Source organism: Ceratotherium simum, chromosome 7 (assembly GCF_057802395.1).
Source record: "Ceratotherium simum simum isolate JZ-2026a chromosome 7, ASM5780239v1, whole genome shotgun sequence".
Classification (NCBI taxonomy): Eukaryota; Metazoa; Chordata; class Mammalia; order Perissodactyla; family Rhinocerotidae; genus Ceratotherium; species Ceratotherium simum.
In genome coordinates this window covers 43,769,311-43,791,879 of record NC_141906.1, presented here as the reverse complement: position 1 = coordinate 43,791,879, position 22,569 = coordinate 43,769,311, and the positions used below count along the sequence as shown (strand labels likewise).

Sequence of the window (22,569 nt, the reverse complement as noted above, 5' to 3'; positions counted from 1 at the left end):
TCCAATATTTTTAGTCATTTTAGCGGTTTTATTTATTAAATTTATTTCATTTTAAGAGTGATGTATGCTCAATATGAAATATTTAAAAACTTCCAACCGAATGAAAAGTGAAAGCTTCTCCTCTCAAAATAGCCAAAGTTGATAATTTTATGTTTTCTTATCAGGTATTTTGAGTAGTATTTTATAATACACATTCCTCAGCAATTTACTTGTTTCCGTACATATATGTGTTGTGGCTTGCTGTATCAGAATGTATAGGTCTATCTCATTCTCTTCATATGAAAGAACCATAATTTACTTTTAGCCTTTTCCTTTTACACAGATGTTTAGGTTGATTCCAAGTTTTTGTCATGAACTGCACTCCAATAAATTTAATTTTTTGTACAGTTCTGCTAGGCAGATTCACAGAAGTAGAAGTTTGTTGTCAAAGGTATGCACATTTTTAGTTTTGATGAAAATTGCCAAATTGCCTTCAACAGTTTACACACTTCTACCAAGTTTATCAGAATGTTTATTTCTACACCTCACCTTTTTTTTTAAATTTTTGCCAATCTGATGGATGAAAAATGATAACTCATTTTAATTTATATTTCCCGTTTCTTTACTTCCTTCCTGCCTTTGTTTTTCCCTCTCTCTCTTCTTTCTTTTAATAAATATTTCTGAGCACCTACTAGGTACCAGCAATATGTTAGATGACGATGAAAAACCAAACACAAATGCACATATTGTATGCATAAACAGATGTATTTTTCTGTGAATTGTCTTTGAAAAAGATGGGTTTGTGCCATGCACCCTACTGTTTTTCTTTGTGCTTTCACCGTGCCTCCTCCAGATCTCCAATGACCCATCCTCCAACTTGTGACTGTGGTACATTCTTGATGGCCTAGCTAAATCTGCGTCCTCTTGTCATCGTGAAACCATCTCTTAGTCTCACATTCCATCTTCGTTCCCTGGCAATGTTAATTATTTCATCTTCCGAGTTTCCATAGCTATTTATTCATATTTCTGATATTACCACTTTGTTCAGCCTGTTTTATATTTTTACCAGTTGTTTATATATTAAGTTTCTCTAGATTACCCTCTTTAATCATGTTTCTAATACCAGGGGTAGAAGTCATTTGACCTGAGCCCGATGAGAGCTACTCCTGAGCAAGTGGTCCCTGAAATTACATCATGAAAATGATTTCCTACTTTTGTATATAGGCTGGCCTGACCCCAGATTCACGGAGGCATAAGGAAAGAAATTCAAAAGTTGTGCAATATTAAGCAGCATTAGGATGAAAAATAAATCCACAATCTACTGGGAATTGATCTAAGTTTTCCAGAAGATAGAAAGGGAGTTAACTGTAGTTTATTACACCATGAGAGATATAGTTTAAAGGAAATATTATAATAACAATATTAATGTTTTGTATTTCTGAGTAATAGGAACCTCTCCTTATTTGAGTATCAGCACTGCTTTTCACAGTATTTAAAACATTGTACATTCTCATTTGGTATTCTTTGCACTGAATTTATACTGTACAAACACCCCTACATATTTTATCACATTTGATTCTCAGCGTCTTGACACCTTTAGGTGCAGTTTGGCAATTCTGGTAGACAGTATATATTAATGTTTCCACTTTATAGCCAAATAAATGAGTCTCAACATAGTTACAGGGTGGGCTTCAGGCCACTGCCACTAGCTTGTAATTAGCCATTAAGATGAAAACCTAGGCCTTCTGACTCCTCATCCAGTGCTCTTCCTTTCTCAGATGGATAGACTTCTCTGAGTTGGATTTTGTGCTTGTTATAGTCTCCTTTAGTGTCATAAAAACATTATGAAACTTAATCGAGTCTGTCTTATTTCTGTTGAGAGAACAGTATCTTACATACCAAATATATGGCTCCTATACCCTACAGACTCCTTATAGAATTTTATGTTATCAATGTTTTATTTTTCAGTCAAATTTTTTTTTCCTTTTTCTCAGGATCCTAGAAAACTTCTCTTCACAACTGGTAAGTTGCTATTCATTGCTCTTTCTGAAGATTCAGGAAAATCTTTGCAAATAAGCATCATCAGATTGCACAGCAATTAGATAAAATATTTCAAAATAAAACATATGGAAAATTTGCATATCAGAACAAATATTAAGAGTTCAAGCATGAAGTTGCAATGAAAACAGAGGGACAGGCAAACCGTGGGTGTTTGAATGAATGAAGAATAAAAGTGACAGAACGCATTTGCCTTCCATATATTCTTCCAATAAAAACAATATCATGTCACCTGCTTTTTGAGGCCTTGTTTTGTGTCCACTGCTGTGGCAGGTACTATTGGGGACAATACACATGGAACAGGTTCCTGCCCTCAAAGTGTTGGAAAGAAACACCAAGCACTCTGAGTATCAATGTAGTTCTTATAATTCAGTAATTTAGTAGGACATTTTGTGATCTTAAAACCTATAAAAAAGAGGAGAAACATTCATTAAAATCAGTTATTTTTCTTGAAATGTGTCTCCTTTTTCATTTGCAGTTTATTTTTTCTTCTCAAGTATATTGTCCATGAAATCTCTGTCTAGACTATTAATTTGTTAAAGCACATTTGAACATCTCAAAGTTTTGCCCTGATGTTAGTACAATTCTTACTAAAATTCTCTTTCTCAACCTTACATTTATAATGATGAAAGGAGAAAATGTATTTTGGGGATGTTTAGCACATATTTCAGGGATAAGGATGATTGGGTAGTTGAGATGGTCTGTTAAAAAGGCTTGGCTGTAACATATATTAAGGATCAGAATTGCATATGGGGCTGACACATGACCCTGTCACATGCATTGTTTTTCTTTTCAATCAATTTTATGATGGAAAATAACAACAATTCAGGTGTTTTCCCTCTCCATGTCACAACTATATATTTAGATTTATAAAATACGTATCTTTTCTGCCTATAGAAGTATGATATTTGCCACTTGCAAACTTTTTACAGTTTTCTCTTTAGGAACATAGTTTAGTTTTTTTTACAACTTTGCTCATGGAAAACATGTTTTTATTTAAGCTTTAAGAGTGAGATGAGAAATAGAAAGGGGAAAAGCAGAAAAACAAAACCTTATGTGTGAATCAATGTGTTTTTTGGTTCACATGAATTAATTTGAGACGTAAACAAGAAGTTTGTTTTGATATTATTTTCTACAACACATAGTTGAAGCCTTGCAACATTTGAAATGCTTAAAAAAGGTTAGTTTACAAAGACATCAAAAGATTTCCTGTATGACAAACATATTACATTAAGAAACTTAGGGGCCGGCCCCGTGGCTTAGCGGTTAAGTGTGCGCGCTCCGCTACTGGCGGCCCGGGTTCGGATCCTGAGCGCGCACCAACGCACCGCCTCTCCGGCCATGCTGAGGCCGCATCCCACATACAGCAACTAGAAGGATGTGCAGCTATGACATACAACTATCTACTGGGGCTTTGGGGAAAAAAAGGAGGAGGATTGGCAATAGATGTTAGCTCAGAGCCAGTCTTCCTCAGCAAAAAGAGGAGGGTTAGCATGGATGTTAGCTCAGGGCTGAGCTTCCCCACAAAAAAAAAAAAAAAGGAAAAAAGAAACTTAGTATAATTAATACTTCTATATAAACACAAGATCTCTTTAGCTAGCACATTGGATCTCTCCACCTTCCTATGTTCTTTCCCAGAAGTCCCCATGAGTGGTATTAGACTAAGAAGGGACAATACTTATAAAAACAAATTTTCTAGCTCCATCCTAGATAGTCACTGGAATGGGACCTGGCAATTTGTTTTATTAACCTTCCCATGTATCTAGGGAGCTACTGTTTCACCTGTATGGAGCGTCTCATCATACTCTTGAGTGTAACTTCTCACCACCACCCATCTTTTGCCTACTCTGTTAGCTTACTCTTTTTTTCATCTGGTCAACTCCTGCTCATCCTTTAAGTCTCAGCTGATGTGCCCCATCATGCACAAATTTGTCCCTAGTTCTACTAGGCAGAGCTGGTTTCTTCTTGCCCTGGGTTCCTAAAGATACATAGTAAAAATATATGTTGTAGAATAATTTATTTCCTTACATATGTGGTCTTTTCCACTTGAAGGTAATCTTCTCCAGGATGAGGCAGGGCTGCCCTTAGGGCATGAGGGCCCCAGGCAAATTTTTTTTATAGAGTTTCTGTCAACACAAATAACTTGAATCACCCCAAATCAGAATGTCAGCATTGTATGGTGGCCTAATCTCACTTAATTTCATGAAAGAAATGCTATGCTGGCCAGCAGGAGCCAGCCGCTTCCCAGACCATCAGCCTGGAACAGGGGGCCCCTGAAGTACGAGTTTAGAGCTCTGAGGGCATCTGGTTGATCCCACTGAATAGTAGCAGCTGAGAGCAAAGCAGAATCTAAGGATGGTAATAGGATGAGTGACACTACAAATAGACTTAATGCAGCTTTGTGTTACTGATATATCTCTGACTAAAAGTATTTTATCTTTGAATGTTGTCAGGCACAGGGCCTAGAAAAAATTAAGTTCCTAATAAAGGAATGCGTGCATGTTTTCAGATGATTCAGTGATAAAGAACATTTTTTATTAGTTGGTATGTTTCTTAGATTTTAGTTTGTTTAATGTTACATAGAGTCTTCCCTCTCTCTGTCTTGAAGAGTTTTTCATTGTAACCTAGGACTGAGAAATTAAGATTGTCTTGTAGAAAATAAAGCCTGTGGCAGTACAAGTGACGTAAAATGTGGTAGTTAGACTCACTAAAAAAGAAATGTTAAAAACATCCCAATTAAGAATTTATAAAATAAGTTTAGTAGACTGGATTATCCAAACCTTCATTTTAAAATGCTAACTACATAGCTCCAAATTTGATGGTACCCTGTATGATGAGAATAGAATGAAGAATATTCAATTTCCATTAGAAAAACCCTCATAAACAAATACAATTATGTTTTTAATTATGTTGGAATAAACAGGATAATAAATACAAGATGGTATATTTCTGACCACATCTGGGTATGGATGAAAGTGATTCCTCAGGTTCATCTAGAAATGGCAATATAGTGCGATCATTCATTTTAAAGGCTACTAATTAATGAGTATAAAATACATATATAAAGCAATAAGAATAAACATATAAAGGAAACAAGTAAAGGTTTTGCTTCATGACTTGAAGGACTCAAAGAATTCACAGTGTACTTCGCTTTGGCAAGTAACTTGACCCAGTTAGCTTAGACGAGCCCAGTAATTTCCAAGCTGTGCATTCTGATTCTTGGAATGTGCATTGTAACAGAGGCTAATATATTGGGACTTAGCTGAGCTGTTATCCAAGACTAGGTTAGGGTGCCCTTTGGTGTACCTTGAAAACACTCAATGCTTAGCTCTCTTTTAGCACTTAATGCCCTGTGTTGCAATTGCCTGCTTTCCTGCCTGTCTCCCACACTGGACTGGGATTTCCTTTGGCGCAAGATTCATTTTATCTCTAGCACTTAACAGTACACTACAGATGCCCAGAAAACATTCACTGAATGGATAAAAGCCATTTGTTTAACTCTACTATTTGATACATAGATCTTCTCCACACCATCCCAGATAGGTTAGCCAGCCTCTGTTTGTTTAATTCCAGTGACAGAAAACAAATAGCTTCTTAAGGTAGTGCCCCTCCCCCTGTTTTTGGGCCACTCTAATTGTAATAAGTTTTTCTTTTCATTGCTAATTATAAGTAAGTTTTTCTTTTTCGTTGATCTGAAGTCTATTACTTTGTAAATTATAAACTCTGGTCTTTTTATACTTTTAGGAGATAGGAAAAATGAATTCTTTAGATAAAAGAGATAACTTCCTAAATCTGAAAGAACATTAAAAAACATTGAATTAATTCTTCTTAGTTTGCTGATGAAATTCAGCAAGACTGGGGTTTGGCCTAAGAGACAGTAACAGAAGCATAATTCCAGGCTATATGTGCCATTGGTCAGGTTTTCTGGGGCTTCTACTTCCTCTTCAAATGACTGTTAACTATTTCACCCCCTCTTAGTCTTTCCAATATGTTTTCCATTTCCGTATTCTGGTCTAAAAGGAGTTCTCTAGTTAAATAAGTTTGAGGAAATCTCTATTTAAATTTAAACTAGTTTCTTGACTTTAGTACTTCTCAGAGACTTTAACGCACTAATGTGCTCTGTGACTCTTCAAGGATTTTTTATAGCATTTTTTGATAGAAATTCATATCTCAAGGAATTAATGTTTAAATAATACACTTTGGGAATTACAGCTTTATTATAAACATACTCGGTTTTTTCAGGTGTCCTTCTGATGAAGTGATTTGCAGACATTCCAAGACTTCTCTTGGCACGTTCAGAACCACATAGAAAACCTTGTATGTAGACACAGTAGATGTTAATAAAGCCCCAATAAAATTATCGGAAAGGCCTCTCCAACCACAAATTTCACATGATGGAGTCATCTGGGATTCTATCATTTTGTTATTCACTTGGTCAAATAAGGACTTTTTTAAAAAAATTTCTTGAAGCCAGAGAGACAGACCTCTTTTTTTTTCTTCTTCAAATTTATTGAGTTTTAATTGAAATACACTAAATTACACATGTATAAAGTATGCTATTTTATTGGTTTTGACATATGTACATACATATGAAACCAAGACCAAAATCAAGATAACAAGTATATCCATCATCTCCTCAAATTTTTTGTGCTCCTTTATAATGCATCCTACCCTCTATCCCGCCTAGCAACTCATCTGCTTTCTATCACTAAAGAATGGTTTGAATTTGCTAGAATGTTATATAAAAAGAATGGCAGAGCTTATACTTTTTGGGTTTTTTTGGGGGGGTGTCTGGCTTTCAGTCTAATAATTGTGTGATTCATCTATATTGTTGCATATATACCGACACTTCATGGTTTTTTTACTGCTGATTAATTTTCCAGGTACAGATAATACCACAATTGTTTATCCGTTCATCTGTTGATGGAGATTTGAGCTGTTTACAGGCCTTGACTATTAAAAATAAAGTGACTATGAAATTTTTGAACAAGTCTTTGTGTGGATATGTATTTGTGGGGTTTTTTGGGTAGATACTTGGGGGTGGAAAGGCTGGGTCATTTTCTAGTCATGCTATTCTTTTTAAATAGCATTTTTTCTATACTTTTAGTCTTACCTTACCTTACCTCTAGGAAGTAAGTTCTCACCTGGAGCAGTGGGAAAGAGGGTGGGAAAGGGGTACCCTGGGAAGCAGTGTAGAGAAGAGATGATTGGGATTAGGCCCATCAGGGCAGGGCAAGTTTTGTCAGGCTTCCAAATCTGTGTATTGGGAAGAGTGAGGAAGAGAGAGTGCTCAAGTATTAAGTGTCCGAAGACTAACTCCCTTATTTCTCATGTGTCCCTTTACAAGTAGAAACTTGTTTCTATTGTACTAAGATTTCTAATGTTGTTATTTTCCCATGATTCTAAACCCTCTGGACTCTTAATGATGCATACCAGTATTGCTCTTATATAGTACTGAGCTTGTCTGCTTCTGCAAGTGGCTTGTATTTCATGATAGCCCTTCTGTTTCAGAGGTGGTTTCTTGGCAAGAAGAGAAGTGGAGGAATGTCTATACTTTTGGAGACAGAATTGTTTCAGTAGCTTTTCTCTGTGGCCTGATTTAAGGTGGAATCTCTCAGCTAGGGCATTTAGGACTTACTGTTGCTTGTATGATTGTAAGAGTAAATAAAGGCAACTTATAGACAGAATATTTTATTTGGTAGTAATAAGATACTAAGAAATGAGACGAGATTTTAGCTCTTTTTGATATAACATATCAGCTGTTCATTTTGGATGTGCTATACAAGCTAACACTGGATTTGTAGCAATCTATCATGTCATTAATTTTGAAAACTAATGTGTTTACACATTTTCTTCTTTTTTAATAAATGGATGTTATGTCATATCTGAAGGACTGATTTTAGCATGTTTTCCATACTAAAAGGAAATATGTCTGCAAGTGTTCTTAAAACATCAGCACTGTAATTTTTTCTTGAAATCTACCATTTTTTTATTCTACACTTGAACTTGTGGTTTTAGAAAGCTTTAGGTTTTGTTTATTTTTTTCTTTAAAATTATTCCAGGTAGTGAAGCTCAAAAGAAATTATTTGAAATTGAAACCGAAGGAGCTACTAGTTCCATAAAAGTGGGCAGCAGAGAGGAAGGAGTTTTAGTACTATAGGGGAGAAAACCCAGACAGAAGGGTATTAAATGTTAACCCTGTCCTGTTACATTAGCTGTTGACATTTGGTAAAGTATATACCTGTAGAAGTGGATACATATTTACCATTCTGAGTGGAATATTTGGAAATACAAAAATGGACTTTCTGTCAAAGGTGGAAAAGCCTCTGTCTTAAGGTTTTTGAAATTGTGCTAATTGAAAAAGGCTTTTGAGAGGAAACATACGAGAAGGTATGAAATTTCAATTGCACTTCCCACAGAGCAGCATAGCACTTTGGATTTTAAAGTAATAATTTTTTGTACTTTTTTTCTCAGTATGACTTAAGTTAAAACGGACTTATGTACATTTTTATAGTTCCTGGCCTGACAGGGGTCTGCATGGTATTGGTACTATTCCTGATGATTACAGCTTCTACATATGCCATACGGTAAGTGTCAGAGTCGTTCTTTCAGTGTTTACTGGTCAGATTATTTAGATTTTCTTCAGATTATCTACATTTTTATACGTACAAAAGTCTTGATTAACCAAAATGCTTAGCTAATGCAATATCCAGTTTATGGACTATTCTGGGTAACTAAGAGTGAAGTAGAAACATTTCTATGTATCATTTCCTGTTTTTGAAAAATCTCTTTGTATTAGTCAAATATTCTGAGTTGGTAAGGAATTGTGTATGGAGACTTCTTGATGACTGAGGAAATTTGAGTTCTTCAGGGTCATCTTTCTGAAGGATAGTGTATCTCTAGGTGACATGGGATTGAATTCAATGTGTATGCACAGGAACCTTGGGAATTCCTAGGAATATATTGCTTAAAGTTATTTTATGACTCATATCCTGATGTGAGTTTGTTTTGCTGTGATTTAATGCAATATTCTAAACAAAACTTTGGAAACATGGTTAGTTAACATCTGCTAAAACAGTAGGAAATATCTGCATTCACATTTATACTTCTAGTCAATAGATTTTGAGCAACTGCAGATATACATTTTCATGAGCACTTTCACATGTTCTTTCTGATGGATGCATTCTGTTTTTCACAATATTTTACAGTGTCTTATGTTTCTGGTCAAAACTTTTTGATTAAGAAAGCAAGAAGAAGAAACTATATATTCTAATCTTCAAAAATCTTCAATCATTCTACTTATTGAGATGTGAAATTTAATGGAAACGCACACATACACACACATATGCCTTGAAAATAATTGCCTAGTAGTATATGCAAATGAATCTATCCTTGCACTTCTGAACACATCTGCGCACACATACACACACCCCAAAACCTTACAAATCAACTCATCACTCAGGGATTAATACTATAAACTTTCTGGTGTCTGTGTCTACATACTTGATCCTTCTTGCTCTTGCTCACTCATCCCCATCTCATACTTCCACCAAAATCACTCTCTTTCTCTCTCTTTTACACTCCTGATCTCTCTCTTCATATATCTACATATTTTTACCAAAGTAGGATCATATTATATGCCCTGTTTTAAATCTGCTTTTTACTTAAATATGTGTTATGGACATTTTTTACACATTAAAAAACATTTCTCTATCATTCTCTTTACTGAATGATAAATGATATGGTAGCATATCACCATATAGATATGGATTATTTTCCCAGTCCCCTATTGTTGGATGTTTAGGTTGATTCCATTTTTTCAGTATTTCAATTCTGAAACAAACACCCCCTCACTCATATATCTTTGCATACTTTTTCAATTATGTTCTAAAGAAAAATACCTAGATGTAGAATGGCTAGGTCAAATGGTAAGTACACTTTTAAGACCTTTCATAAGAATTAAAAAGCACCTTACAGAAAGGCACATCTCTAATGTTAGTCAATGAGAGTCCCAATTTTGTGAGGAGAAATTTTATTTTAGTTAGGTAAAGCCTTCATTAAAAAACCTTACTGTTTCAGTTTTACGAGTTCTTGAAAGGAAATTAGGGCATCTGACATATTTATTTGTAAGATTGAAGATATATTTTTATATCTTCAATTCTGTATCTTATAGATTCTACATCTAGAAAAAAAATCCTTAATTAAGAGAGAGTTTTGTAAAATGGAATATAAAGATCAGGTTCTGTGCTCACCTGAGCCATTACATTTGTGCTCATAAACAATTCAGTGAATGTCTCTTAATCTTCAGTTTTTTCATTTGTTTAAAGGAGATTATAAAACCAACTCCACTTTTCTCCAAGCTGTATTGTGAGAATTATGGAATCCTTAAATGGTTCATGGAGAGAGTCTTTGTCTATCTTTCCTCTTTACCAGTGAGGAAATAAAGCATTAGAGAAATTAAGCGAATAAATATGATTCTAATGTTTGATTTCTGATAGTAGAATGTAGTGAAGTAATTCACTGATGGTTCAATATGGGTCAATCTATTAAAACAAGTAATATATCCTAATAACAGATGACAGGAATAGAAACATATTTTCATCTCAATAGATTTTAAAATAGCAGTTATTAAATCTGAACTCTAATTCTGGATTAAAATAATCAGAGTAAACTAGGAATTAATTTTCTTTATAGAATTAAAAATCATAAAAGCCAGAATTGAGATCATACTTACTAGTGAAGCTCTGGAGACATTCCTAAGAAAATTATGAAAAAACAAAAGTGGTATTTTTAATTCCACCGTTATTTACATATGGTGATAAATGAAACTTTTTTTTTTCTTTTAGATTGACGCTGAGCTAACATCTGTTGCCAATCTTCCTCTTTTTCTTTTTTTTCTCCCCAAAGCCCCAGTACATCCTAGTTGTAGGTCCTTCTAGTTGTTCAATGTGGGACACTGCCTCGGCATGGCTTGATAAGCAGTGAGTAGGTCCCCGCCCAGGATCCGAACTGGTGAACCCTGGGCCGCCAAAGCAGAATGCATACACTTAACCGCTGTGCGACCAGGCCGGCCCATGAAACATTTAGAATTATTAAAAAGAAGGCAACAACAAATTGTCATTATTTCCGAAAAGGTGGATATAATTGTTTAGCCAGAAAATCTAAGAGAATTATGGAAAAAATTAATATTATACCAAATAAAAGATTTGAAATAGGTAAAAGTATACAAAACAAATATTTAAAAAATAGCTCTTTTATATAATAGTTATAATTAGCTTGAAAATTGAATAAAATCAGAAGATATTACTCACAATTGCAACAAAAACACAAAATATCTAGGAATAAACTTAATAAGAAACAAAGTAAAAGCTATATAGACAAAACATGGAACTTGGCTGAGAGAAACAAGTAGAGATTTGAATGAAGACTGTCTACTGCAAAGATGGAGTTCTGCCTCAATTACTTTATGGGTTCGTTGCAGTTTCAATCAAATCTCAGATAGGTTATTTTGTTTGTTTTTTGAATTGAGCAGAGTTCACCTGAGAGAATATCCAAGTTTGTGTTCCAAAAGAGGAGTAAAGGGAGGTTGTGCCCCACTAAACATTAAAATGATTAAGCTTTAATACCTTAAAACAGAATAGGACTTACTTGCAAAAATTACCAAGACATCGAACCAAGGGGCAGAGCTGATAGAAGATTCCGTGAGAGTCTTTTCTGTACATAAAAAACTGCTAAACAGTGAAGGTGCCCTTACAAACTTATGAGAAAAATAAGGCTTAAGTGAATGAAATTCTAGATAAATTAGAGTTAACTGTAAAAAAAATGACACCATTAAAAATTTAAAAGAAACTTTAAGTGGATATTTATGAGACCTCAAAATGGACAAAGAAAAATATAGGAAATATTTGACTTTCTAAAAATATGAAAACTAAAACTTCTGCCTGTCAATATACATTATAAAAATTGAAATGTGAACATATTATTGGGCAAATTATTACAATTACATGGAACTAGTACATTGTTAAAATTTAGAGAATTTACACACAACAATTAAGAAAATTATGCTGTAGGAAAGGGTAATTATTATGAACAGATAAGTCACAGAAGAAGTAAAAGTGAGTAACACACAAATGAAATAATACCCAAGTCTACTTATACAAAATAATGAAAACTTATAGAGTCTGAGTTTGGGGAAACAGGCATTCCTACTCCACGGTTGGGTTTGTAGTTGATAAATATGTTTTCAGAGAATATTGGGCATTGTGTATCAAAAGCATTACAAAAGTGTGCCCTTTGATCTAGCAATTCCACTTCTAGGAATTTGAATTCAAAAAGAATCAGATATGTGCAAAAGGCATATGTTACAAGGATGTTGATGATCTTGTTTATGACAGCAAAATCTGTGAATGAAGTAAATGTGAAACAATTGGCTATTGCTTAAATCAGGGGTTCTAAAAGATTCTGGGAGTTGTATCAGAATCATCTAAGTAGCTGTTACAAATACCTGCCCTCCACCTCCAAGATTCTAATATATGAATATCCACCCAGACATATGAAATAAAGTAACTGTTAGTCTTTTTACTTCTCTCATACATTCTATAGACCGTGCTTCTCATACCTCTTCCTTTTCAGACTCTTTCTCCTCCCTCAGGGCAATAACACCAAGGTTTTGTTTTTAAGTTATACTACACTGTCCAGGAAAAGAATATAAAATTTTGATGAGTATTTATTTAATTTCTCTACATTTCAGTTTCCTTTGAACTACCCTTAAAATATGTATTTGGATAGGAGCATTAGTTGTTTTAGAAATCATGTGCAAGTTGAAAATATTGGTGAAAGGATAGCAAAGTACCCATTAGCAGGCTATTGTCTGCTCCTTAGCCTTACATCATAGTAACTTTACAATAAACACCTTATTATAATTCTTTCCATGTATCTTTATTTGAAGTACACAGAGCCTTAAAATGATGAAATGTTTCTTAGAGTTTTTGTCAATTGTCTCTGCATAGTATGTTAATACTTTGATATTAATAGATAAATCTCAGACGAACTCATATTTTAACTTTCTTATATTGTGACGTGTTTGAAACAATGCACAACCTTTTTAGTGAGATGGAATGCAAAGTGACATTGAAACGAAATTGTTTTTTTTCAGAGTTTCTAACTATGACATCTTCTGGTATACTCATAATCTCTTCTTTGCCTTCTACATGCTGCTGATGTTGCATGTTTCAGGGTAAGTTAAAAAAAATATATTTTTAAAACCGTGCATGCCTGAAAATGGGGTAATGAGAGACAAATCTATAGGAATTTTCATAGTAAGTGATAAAATTATTTGGTTATTTAGAATTGAGTGTAGTTTCAAGAATGGAAGAAATAGTTCTGTTTTTGGCATAGCATGTTTTAATGAAACTATTATAAAAATATATTAAAATGGAAAGACAGAGTTACTTCTCCCACAATGTCATAGTTTTTAAAGCCCCCTGTAGTTACATCTTGATATCCTCTAAAGGAAAGTTAGCAAGAAGTGAAGAACTTCGGTAAGATATTCTAGTTTTTGTATTTTCAGAAACTCCTTATGTCTTGCTGCTGCAGAATTCTAACAATGGAGATACCTGTTTTTAGTTTAAAAAGGCCTAGAGGCAGCAACAGTTGCAGAGAAAACCAAAGATTTATGATGGCAAAAGATAGGGATCTGTCAAAAACACCAGAAAATCACAAAGTGAAAAAAGAAAATATCCTAAGCTTGTTATGAAGAATATACCCAAAATATTCTGAAAAGTATGTGGACCCAAGCAGTGTAATCAAAAGTATGGTGCTTTAAACAATCCACTGGTTAGAGGAAGGATGTAATATATTTTGCGTAAGCGTAGAGCTGCATGATTGTCAGGAGTAGACTTGTGGTTTTGGTTTGACACTACAGGTGACACAGTAGGCCAATGTCTGGCATCAGGTTCCCTTGGTTTAGCAGAAGGATACAAGACAGAAAATGCATCATGTCAATAGGATAATGTCAGGTGCTTCTTCAGTGGGAGTCTCTATAGTTGCTCAGGAACCATTTCTACCTCCTTTCCCTTACTCCACATGTAGTAACTCAATTGTAAGATGAGGGTACCATATGGATAGGCATGGACTACCTTGCCTTGGGTAAGGCTCATGCTGCACAGGTATAATATCTTGGTAACAGCCCACGTCTCCTCAAGGGATGCCCTCAGTTGCAAGAACACGCTGCACACAGGAAGCTGAGGTGTGTGAGTCCTAAAATTATTTTATGGTTCATTCACCATCCTTCTGGTCCAGATGCATCCCACCAATAATAAACAGTGTTGCCTGGTAATACAGCTGGCATTTATCTTAACCTAAAATGTTTCCAGGAAAACAGTGTTTAGAGAAAGGTTTGGACTTGCTGTTAATCCTTCCTTCAGAATGTTTTATAATGTACTTTGTCAATACAGTAGCTCATATACATAAATTATGTATTTATTTCAGGATACATGTTCAAAATATTTTTCCCCCTGATTTTGGAGACTGCTGGTTTAGACAGCAGTATTAAGTGGGTCTCTATCTCATATGTTCGGCTAGACTTGTTCTGTGCCATGGTTCTAGAACATACAGTTGTAGAGCATCAGAAACATGGCCACAGATTATAATCCCAACTTCCAGCTAGCCATTCCTGCCATACAGGGAAGAGAGCCATAGTTAGTGGAAGCTCTGGGTTCTATTTATTTCCCTTTGTGGCAATAATACGTTCTGTGGAGCATTAGAACCCCAAGAAAGCCCTTGGTAGAGAAAATCTGCTTTACAGTCTGTTCTTTAAATGGCTTGTTTGCCTGTCCAGGGCTATTATGATAAAATGGACTATGAATAAGGAGGTGCCACTAATAATAATAACAGTAATTCAGAACAGTTATGTAATGCTTATTATAGGCCACGTATAAATTCAAAATGATTTAGATGTTTTATGTCATTAAAAGATCACAATTTTATAAAGTAAATAATATTGCTAAACCCCTTTCACAGGCAGGAAAACAGAGATTTAGAGAGAGTAATTAACTTGCTAAAGTTTATTTAACTAATGGATTCAAATCTGGGCATTCAGACTCAAAAATTCATATTTTTTACTACTAGGCCCTGTATTTTTTGCAGAGCTGTGTACTCCTGAGAACTGGTCTTAAGAAATTTTTAAAAGGTTAATATCTTGATTTGTCTGGGATTGTGATCTATCTGTCTATCTGTCTGTCTGTCTGTCTATCTATCTATCTATCTATCTACCTACCTACCTACCTATCTTTCATCATCATCTATCTATAACAGATAAGAGAAAAATGCAATCATTTGTTAGTATAATTAATTGTGCATTCTTTTGCCTTAATGTTGTACTCAATTAAAACTCTGAAAAAATCTGTTTCTTTGTAATTCAAAATAGAATCTTTTTTTTTTTTTAACTGTTCAGGAGTACAAACAGGCTTCTTAAGTTTAAAAAGGATTATATTAAGAGTTCTTTCTCCATTTTTTTTTAAAGTAAAGGAAGATATATTTAAGTTTTGATTTTACTTTTATAAATCAAAGTTCATAAAGTGACTTTAATTTATACAAAGATATAACAAAAGGCATCTATAGGATGAATTATGAATAATCTATTATACCAACTGAATTAGTAGTTCTTTACATATTATCAGTAGAAATGAAGAAAACAATTATTCTAATACTGAAATAAGCATCATGCAACAAGTACACAATTCTATCAGCATTCTCTAGTGCACATTTTTTCCCCTATGAAGTTTATTTTTTTAATTGTAGTATAGTTAAAAAATAAACTTGTGTATATTTACAGTGTACAATGTGATGATATACATATATGTTGTGAAATGATTACCACAATCAAGTGAATTAACATATCCATCACCTCACATAGTTACCTTTTTTTTTTTTCTGGTGAACAGGCTTAAGATCTACTCTCTTAGCAAATTTCAAGTATACAGTACAGTATGATTAACTATAGTCGCTGTGCTGTACATTAGATCCCCAGAACTTATTCATCTTATAACTAAAACTGTGTAACTCCATGAAGTTTAATTTGGAAGAAAGCTACATAGATTATGATTCTGGTGTGGGAAAAATTACTATGGGTAAATCTTAGAGCTTACTCAAAATGGAACATTTCTCGAAATGTTCTTTTTTGTTGATAAATGATCTATCTATAAGTAAATCTATTGAAGTTATTATCATTTGTGGCAATGTTCTCAACAAGGGGTAAACGAACCCCTTGAACAACAGTTCACGTCTGTACTTATGAAAGGCCTTGATAATTTCATTCTCTAGCTTTCGGTTATATGAGTAAAGTGCAGTCATTCAAACAAGTTTCTTGGATTTATATTGAGATTTCTGTTAGACAATATGCTTTAGATTCAAACAGAAAATCACTATTTGCTAGACGTTTAGTCCGCTCTCCATCATTGTGCTGAATACTATAACAAGGGGTAAAAGAACAATATAATATATGATCTTTAGTCTCCCAGCATTGGGAATTAGTTTGGAATAAAAAAATCAATTGAAGAAGCTAGAGATAATTTTAGACTGCATATTTCTCAACTGTAAACATATTTTATTTATAAGAATTCTAGTGGTTCAGAGAATTGAAAGATCAATATGGGCTAGAAATTTTAGAAAATTTCAGGCTTCAGGGACAAAGCGATTAGAAATTATTGACCGGTTTCTCTACCTAAGCAGACTTTTGCAGTAAGAGGAGCAGTTGCTTCATATGATTTTGTAAGATCAATTTTTTTTTCATAGAATCTCAAATTTTGAAGGAAGCATAAAAGATGTCATGACCAAGCCTCTTTTAATCTTCCCTCCAATATATCTAAGTAAACATCTAATTCTGGACAAGCCCATTCTGTCTTTGGAAAGCTCTAATTCTCACAAGGTTCTTTCATTTTTGAACCAGAATTTGTCTTATTTTAATTTCTATCCAATGATAGAAAAGTCTGTGACTCTGGAAACCAGGGAAATTAAGTTCCTCTCTTTCTCTAAAGTCTGTTCATCTGTTCCTTGTATGATAGTATTTCAAGTCTCATCATTATTCTGAACATTCTCCTTTGAACATATTAATAGTTAATATTCATTGAGTACTTCTCTTGTACCTTACTAATGTTTGATCTCATTAAATCCTCCCAACAGCCCTGGTAAAATGTGTTGTTCTTGTTGTTATTATTATTCCTGTTGTCCAGGTGAGAGAACAGGTGCAGTGACAGCTGAAGTAACTTGCTGAAAGTCATGGCTAGTTAAGTAGAAGAGCTTGGGTTTGAACCCGAGTGTCAGATTCCTGAGGCCACATTCCTCACCACTCAATTACGCTGGCTGCAGTTTGGCACAGCTTCCCTGCATCCCTTTTAAAGTTGGAAACCAAACTAAATGCAGTGCTCGTGGGGTACGCGCTCCGACATTGGCAAAGTGGAAGTCGCGCCTTCTTCGCTCCAAATATTGCAATAAATGTTATTTAGGACCCAATTATCTTGTTTCATGATTATATGTGTCCTTAGCTTAACTTAGTGTTTATTCCTATTACCTATATTTTATATTTTTTTCATTACTTATAAGCAAATCTGTTGCATGATGTTCTAAAAATACACGTTTCATATACACTAAACTCAGACGTTCCTATTCCGTGTTCAAATAGATCTTTAACGTACATGAATTTTCTTTTCTAAGAGGTCAGTATAGCATGGCAGTTACGAGCTATATCACTTAATAAGTGTATAATCCGGACAGATAATTTGACCTTTCTTTTTCTTATCTATTAAATGGGATTAATAAAAGCACCTACATCATAGAGTTGTCTCACATTTGCATAAGTGAATGCAGCAATGTAGGCAGAATACAGAAATAAATGTTAGCAGGAAAAAAATTATGCTTTCATCAATACAATAGCTGTGTAAGGAAGAAACTCCACATTTAACTGTTTGATGAATCAGTTCTTTTGGTAAAGACACAGCACTTTTGAAAAGCCCAGATTTTCCTATCAGCAAAGTAATTTGATGAATATATAATAAAAACTGCTTAGCAGATCAAAAGAATATTCCTGAAAGGGCAACAATTTTTATAACATTGTTAGGTCTCAAAATTCAATTGATTTTAACAATAAAGGTTGATCCTGGGATTTACAAGACAAGCCTTCTGCTGAGGAATTTTTCTTCTAAGTTTTAATACATCTTTCTAGGAGGTAGCTATTTGAGTGCTGTATTAAAGATATTTCAATTCAGAAGATATTTGGGGGAAAAAAAGCCAAAACTGTTTCCTCTTTCCAGATATGTATGTAATTGGACATTCGTTTCCTCATTTTCATTTGAAAAACTCATCAGAAGAAGATACCTACTGCCATTCTCACTTACTGATACAAGGGATGTTGGAGGGAAAAGCAATTATGAATGTCACAGAGCCTCAACCAAGAGCCGAACCCTACTCCTTTGAAAGGCATGTAGAGGGAATGCACTGGAAATGAGATTTGACAGCCTAGCCTCTCAATCTTACAATAATCACTCCCACTGGCTTTAGCTTGGGAGTATTGCATGGGTAGTAATTGTATTTTATTTTTTTATTTACATAAGAGAGGAATTATAAAGTGAAAATTCTGGAAAAGAGAGGGGGAACGTCCTCCTCAAATATGTGGATGGCAATGAGAGCCAATTAATAGCACAAATAATTTCTTGTGCCAGCTCTGCTGGCCGTCTCAGACCATATTTTATTATCTAAATGATGCCTGGATTATTCTTTTAATAAGAGCTCTCTGCTATTTGAGACTACTTGCTGACAAGAGTTCATTATAGAGCATGATTTATATTCTGTTGGAATTATTGTTTGTAGGGGATTTAAAAGGAATGGTTTTCTATGTGCGTGTTTCTAAAAACATTTCTTCTTTAAACCAGGGGATCACAGTGGGAAGCCTTTGTCAACAATGACATTAATGAACCAGAGGCACTGTCGGCTTCATAGGAGTTTAGGCTCAGAAAGTTAACCAGAGTTAGACAAATATTTGTGAGGTTAGGTTTGTTGTGCTGACTTCTCCTCCCTCCACCATGTCCTCAGGAGGAGGAAATTAAGGATATACTATTGGGGCAAGGAGGTATTTATGCAATATAGTTAAGTGTTAAAAGTTGCTGATTCCCAAGTATCTTGTCTTTTAGAAGCCACTTGCACTGAGGTCTCTCTTTACCTCACTGATGTGGCAAGAGGAGAGGCTCGTGTGATCTTCCTACTGGGGAAGGGCACCTGCTCTTCTTAGAACATCAGTGGGAACTTCGGTGAAGCCCATGGAAAGGAAGGCCGGGAGGTAGTAATGTTAAGCCTATCTATTCTAGCACTGAGGGAGAAAAATTTTATTTCCCCATATTTTCGTTTAAGTTTTCCTTTCCTTGTCTCTAGATTTGCAGTGACTATATAATTTATTGTCCAAACCAGACACTTCTGAGAATGAAATGGGATACTATCAATAATTAAGTAGTGGCTGTGGGTAAACCAGGACATGTGGTGATTCTACCTATTCCTGTGTGTAGGGAAAAGTTCCAGGGAGGCTGATGGACTGCTTTTAAGGTAGGCTTTGAGCTGGAATCACAAAAGGAGACTTTTCCTCAAAAAGGGGCTCTGCGTGGGTATTTGGGAGCCCAGATCCTTAAAATAATAAACATGGTAGGTTTGCCTAGCTTTGTCCCACTTTAGAGATTATAACTAGATGTCCTCTACCATGGCAGGTAGAATGTTGAGAATTTGAATGTTCATGATCGTGGCTAAATCTTTTGCATACTCTCCATCAGTCTTACAGGTGACCTCTTCTGAATACTTTCCAGATGCTTAATTTCTGATGGGTCTAACTTAATTATTATAAGTTGGATGGCCATTATTTCTACCACAAAGTCCTACTTCTCTTTCAATAGAGTAGGAGTTCTTAACGTGGATTCACGATCTCTATGAATCGTTGATTGATTGAGGGGATTCATGAATTCCTGAAATACACACACACACACACACACTATATATCTATCTATCTATATATCTATATCTGTATCTATATCTATACCTATACCTATATATCTATATCTATCTATATCTATATCTATAGCTTTCATTAGATTCCCACAGCAGTATGTGGCCCCAAAGAAGTTAAAAATAGCTGAACTGAAGCCTCTTAAAGCTAGATTTTTACAAGAGAGCTATAATATTAAATGTACACATTTTATATTTCCTGCTTAAGTTTTATCCAGAGTTAAAAACAATGGGTTGTGGGTAAAATAAGAACCACTGGGGCAATTTTCTTCTCACATAAAGTCTACTGTAAGGAGAACTTACCTGACAAATATAGTTATGGACTTATCAATCACGTTATCATTTTAGAGGGTAAGAATGATAATATTCATAATAATTTCCAAAGTTTAGATAATATTTAATATGAAACAGGTACTGTTCTTAGCACTTTACTCATATATATATATAGTGCTTTTTAAAATACAGCACTGTGAGGTAAGTACTGTTCCTCTCCTTTTGCAAATGTGAAATGAGACACAGCAGGTTAAATTCAATGACTGTCCAAAGCAATCCAGCTAGAATATGAAAAGGCTGGGGATTGAACCCACACAGTCTGGCCCCAGAATCTGTGCATTTAGTTCCTTCCCTTTTCTTGAATTATTCATTCAATTTGGAAGGTATCCTTGCTTATGAATGAAATATGTTCGTGTCATGTAAACATCTAGGATATCTTTCCAACTGATCTATATAAATTGGTGAGTGCATACGTGTATGTTTGTGTGTTTTGAGTAAAAAATTCAATTTTATTACAAGTTACATAGATTCTAAGGTTTTGAAGGTGAAATTTACTGCTCCCAAAAAACAGTAAGAAGAAAATGCCTTCTTTTTGGTACTGCTTTATAAATGGTGCAACCTTGTTATGGCACATAATAACAAATACAATAACTTTATAATTAATCTCATAATAAAATTATATTTATGTGATACTTTAACCTCCAGAATTCTTCCACATAACTTGAAAATAACAGTGAAAAAAAGCTAGGCCCTAGAGTAGAGCCAATAAAAATACAGTGCAAGAGATACTCGTACCAGTATTTCTGTTGCCGCACTGTGTCTTTGTAGCTCTTCATTCAGCAAATAGGTTGTCCACATCTTTTCGAGTCTGTTACCAAGCCTCAAAGTGGTGCCTGCCATTGCTAACAACATAGATTAAGAAGAATGGAAACTGCATAGAGAATAAGAAAAAAGAAAGAACCTATGTATATACTCCTTGAAAATGTCCAAGGGGAAGAGAAATTCACATAAACACCAGGTATCCAGAAGTACAGACTATTAGGCACTACATAAAACCTTAGGTAAAGAGAGAAAGTCAGGTTGTAGCTGAAGTTGTAGTTGAATAGTAGAAATTTCCGGTATTCTCTTCTGCCTACCCCTGTTATGTTATCTGTGAGTTCCAATATGAAAAAGAAAAGAACATAGAGCAGAGTGATATATCCTAGGCAAACTAGTGTTTTGGGGGGTAGGAATGTTTCTTACCCATCTTTATCAATGGGATCCCTTTCATATGTCATCACTCATTCAGTATTTGTTGAATTAAGCTGAATTGTATTAATTGGCTTTTAGTTAGAAATGTGTTGTCCTTCCAGGTCCTTCCAATTTTCGTCGATTATCAAAGCATTGAAGATACCAATAAAAATAATCTGTGTATTTGTTTAAATGTAACTTGGATTCCCATTTGGGAACTGTCACTTATATTCAGTGTTATCTAGGTAATAAGTTATTATGGCAGCTAGTATATCGATTCCTGTGCCAGAGAAATTAGCTTGACTATTTTGGTCATATTGTAGACTGGCACATTTTTGTTGGGGGTTTTTGTGTACTTCTGTGGCTAAAATTCTTTGGATCACAGAAGGAAAAAATTTCATCTCTATTTGTTTCCTTTCACTTTTTCGTTTTGAATTTTTCACTTAATTGTATAGGATGAATAAAATTCCGGAGGAATTAAGTCTTTCTTATATGGAATTCAAATCCCCCTTGTGTAACATTTACATGTTTTCCATATGTTAATAAATATAACCTTATATGGAGTTATGATCTTTAAGACATGTATGTGTTTTTTTCCCACTTCTAACTTCTCATCCGTAGGATTAATTTTCATTTTTATGTAAAAAGTGATTTTTCTGTATAACAATTCTGGACTAAAGTCTTATGATTTGTTTGCTTTCTCTGATATTTTATCCTGTAAGCCAGGTGGGGGTGGGGATTGAGGTCATGTGGTATTGTCTCCAGGAAGGATACCTTATAGTTGTACAGTTTGTATGTATTTATAGATGGATAGATATAGTATATAGAGAGCATTTTCGTGTACATGAATTCATTTATGCTTTAAGCTACATTTATTAATGAATTTTTAATCTTCTAAACTCTGAGTTTACTTTTTCCCTAGTTTGAGGATAGAAATAGTGAGCTTCAGACCAAATACTTCTTCACATAATTTTAATCAGTTTTTCTCCT

General features: G+C 34.5%; 1 protein-coding gene across 4 annotated transcripts in view; it reads left to right on the top strand.

The window, feature by feature from the left end:
- Positions 1-22,569, top strand: part of NOX4 (NADPH oxidase 4) — a 140,710-nt gene that overhangs the window by 32,442 nt on the left and 85,699 nt on the right. For all 4 annotated transcript variants that reach the window (XM_087433568.1, XM_087433567.1, XM_004434098.3 and 1 more), the window contains exons 6-8: positions 1,974-2,001; positions 8,552-8,624; positions 13,193-13,273. In XM_087433568.1, coding sequence (XP_087289694.1) covers positions 1,974-2,001; positions 8,552-8,624; positions 13,193-13,273 — 182 coding nt within the window. The remainder of the gene's footprint in view (positions 1-1,973; positions 2,002-8,551; positions 8,625-13,192; positions 13,274-22,569) is intronic.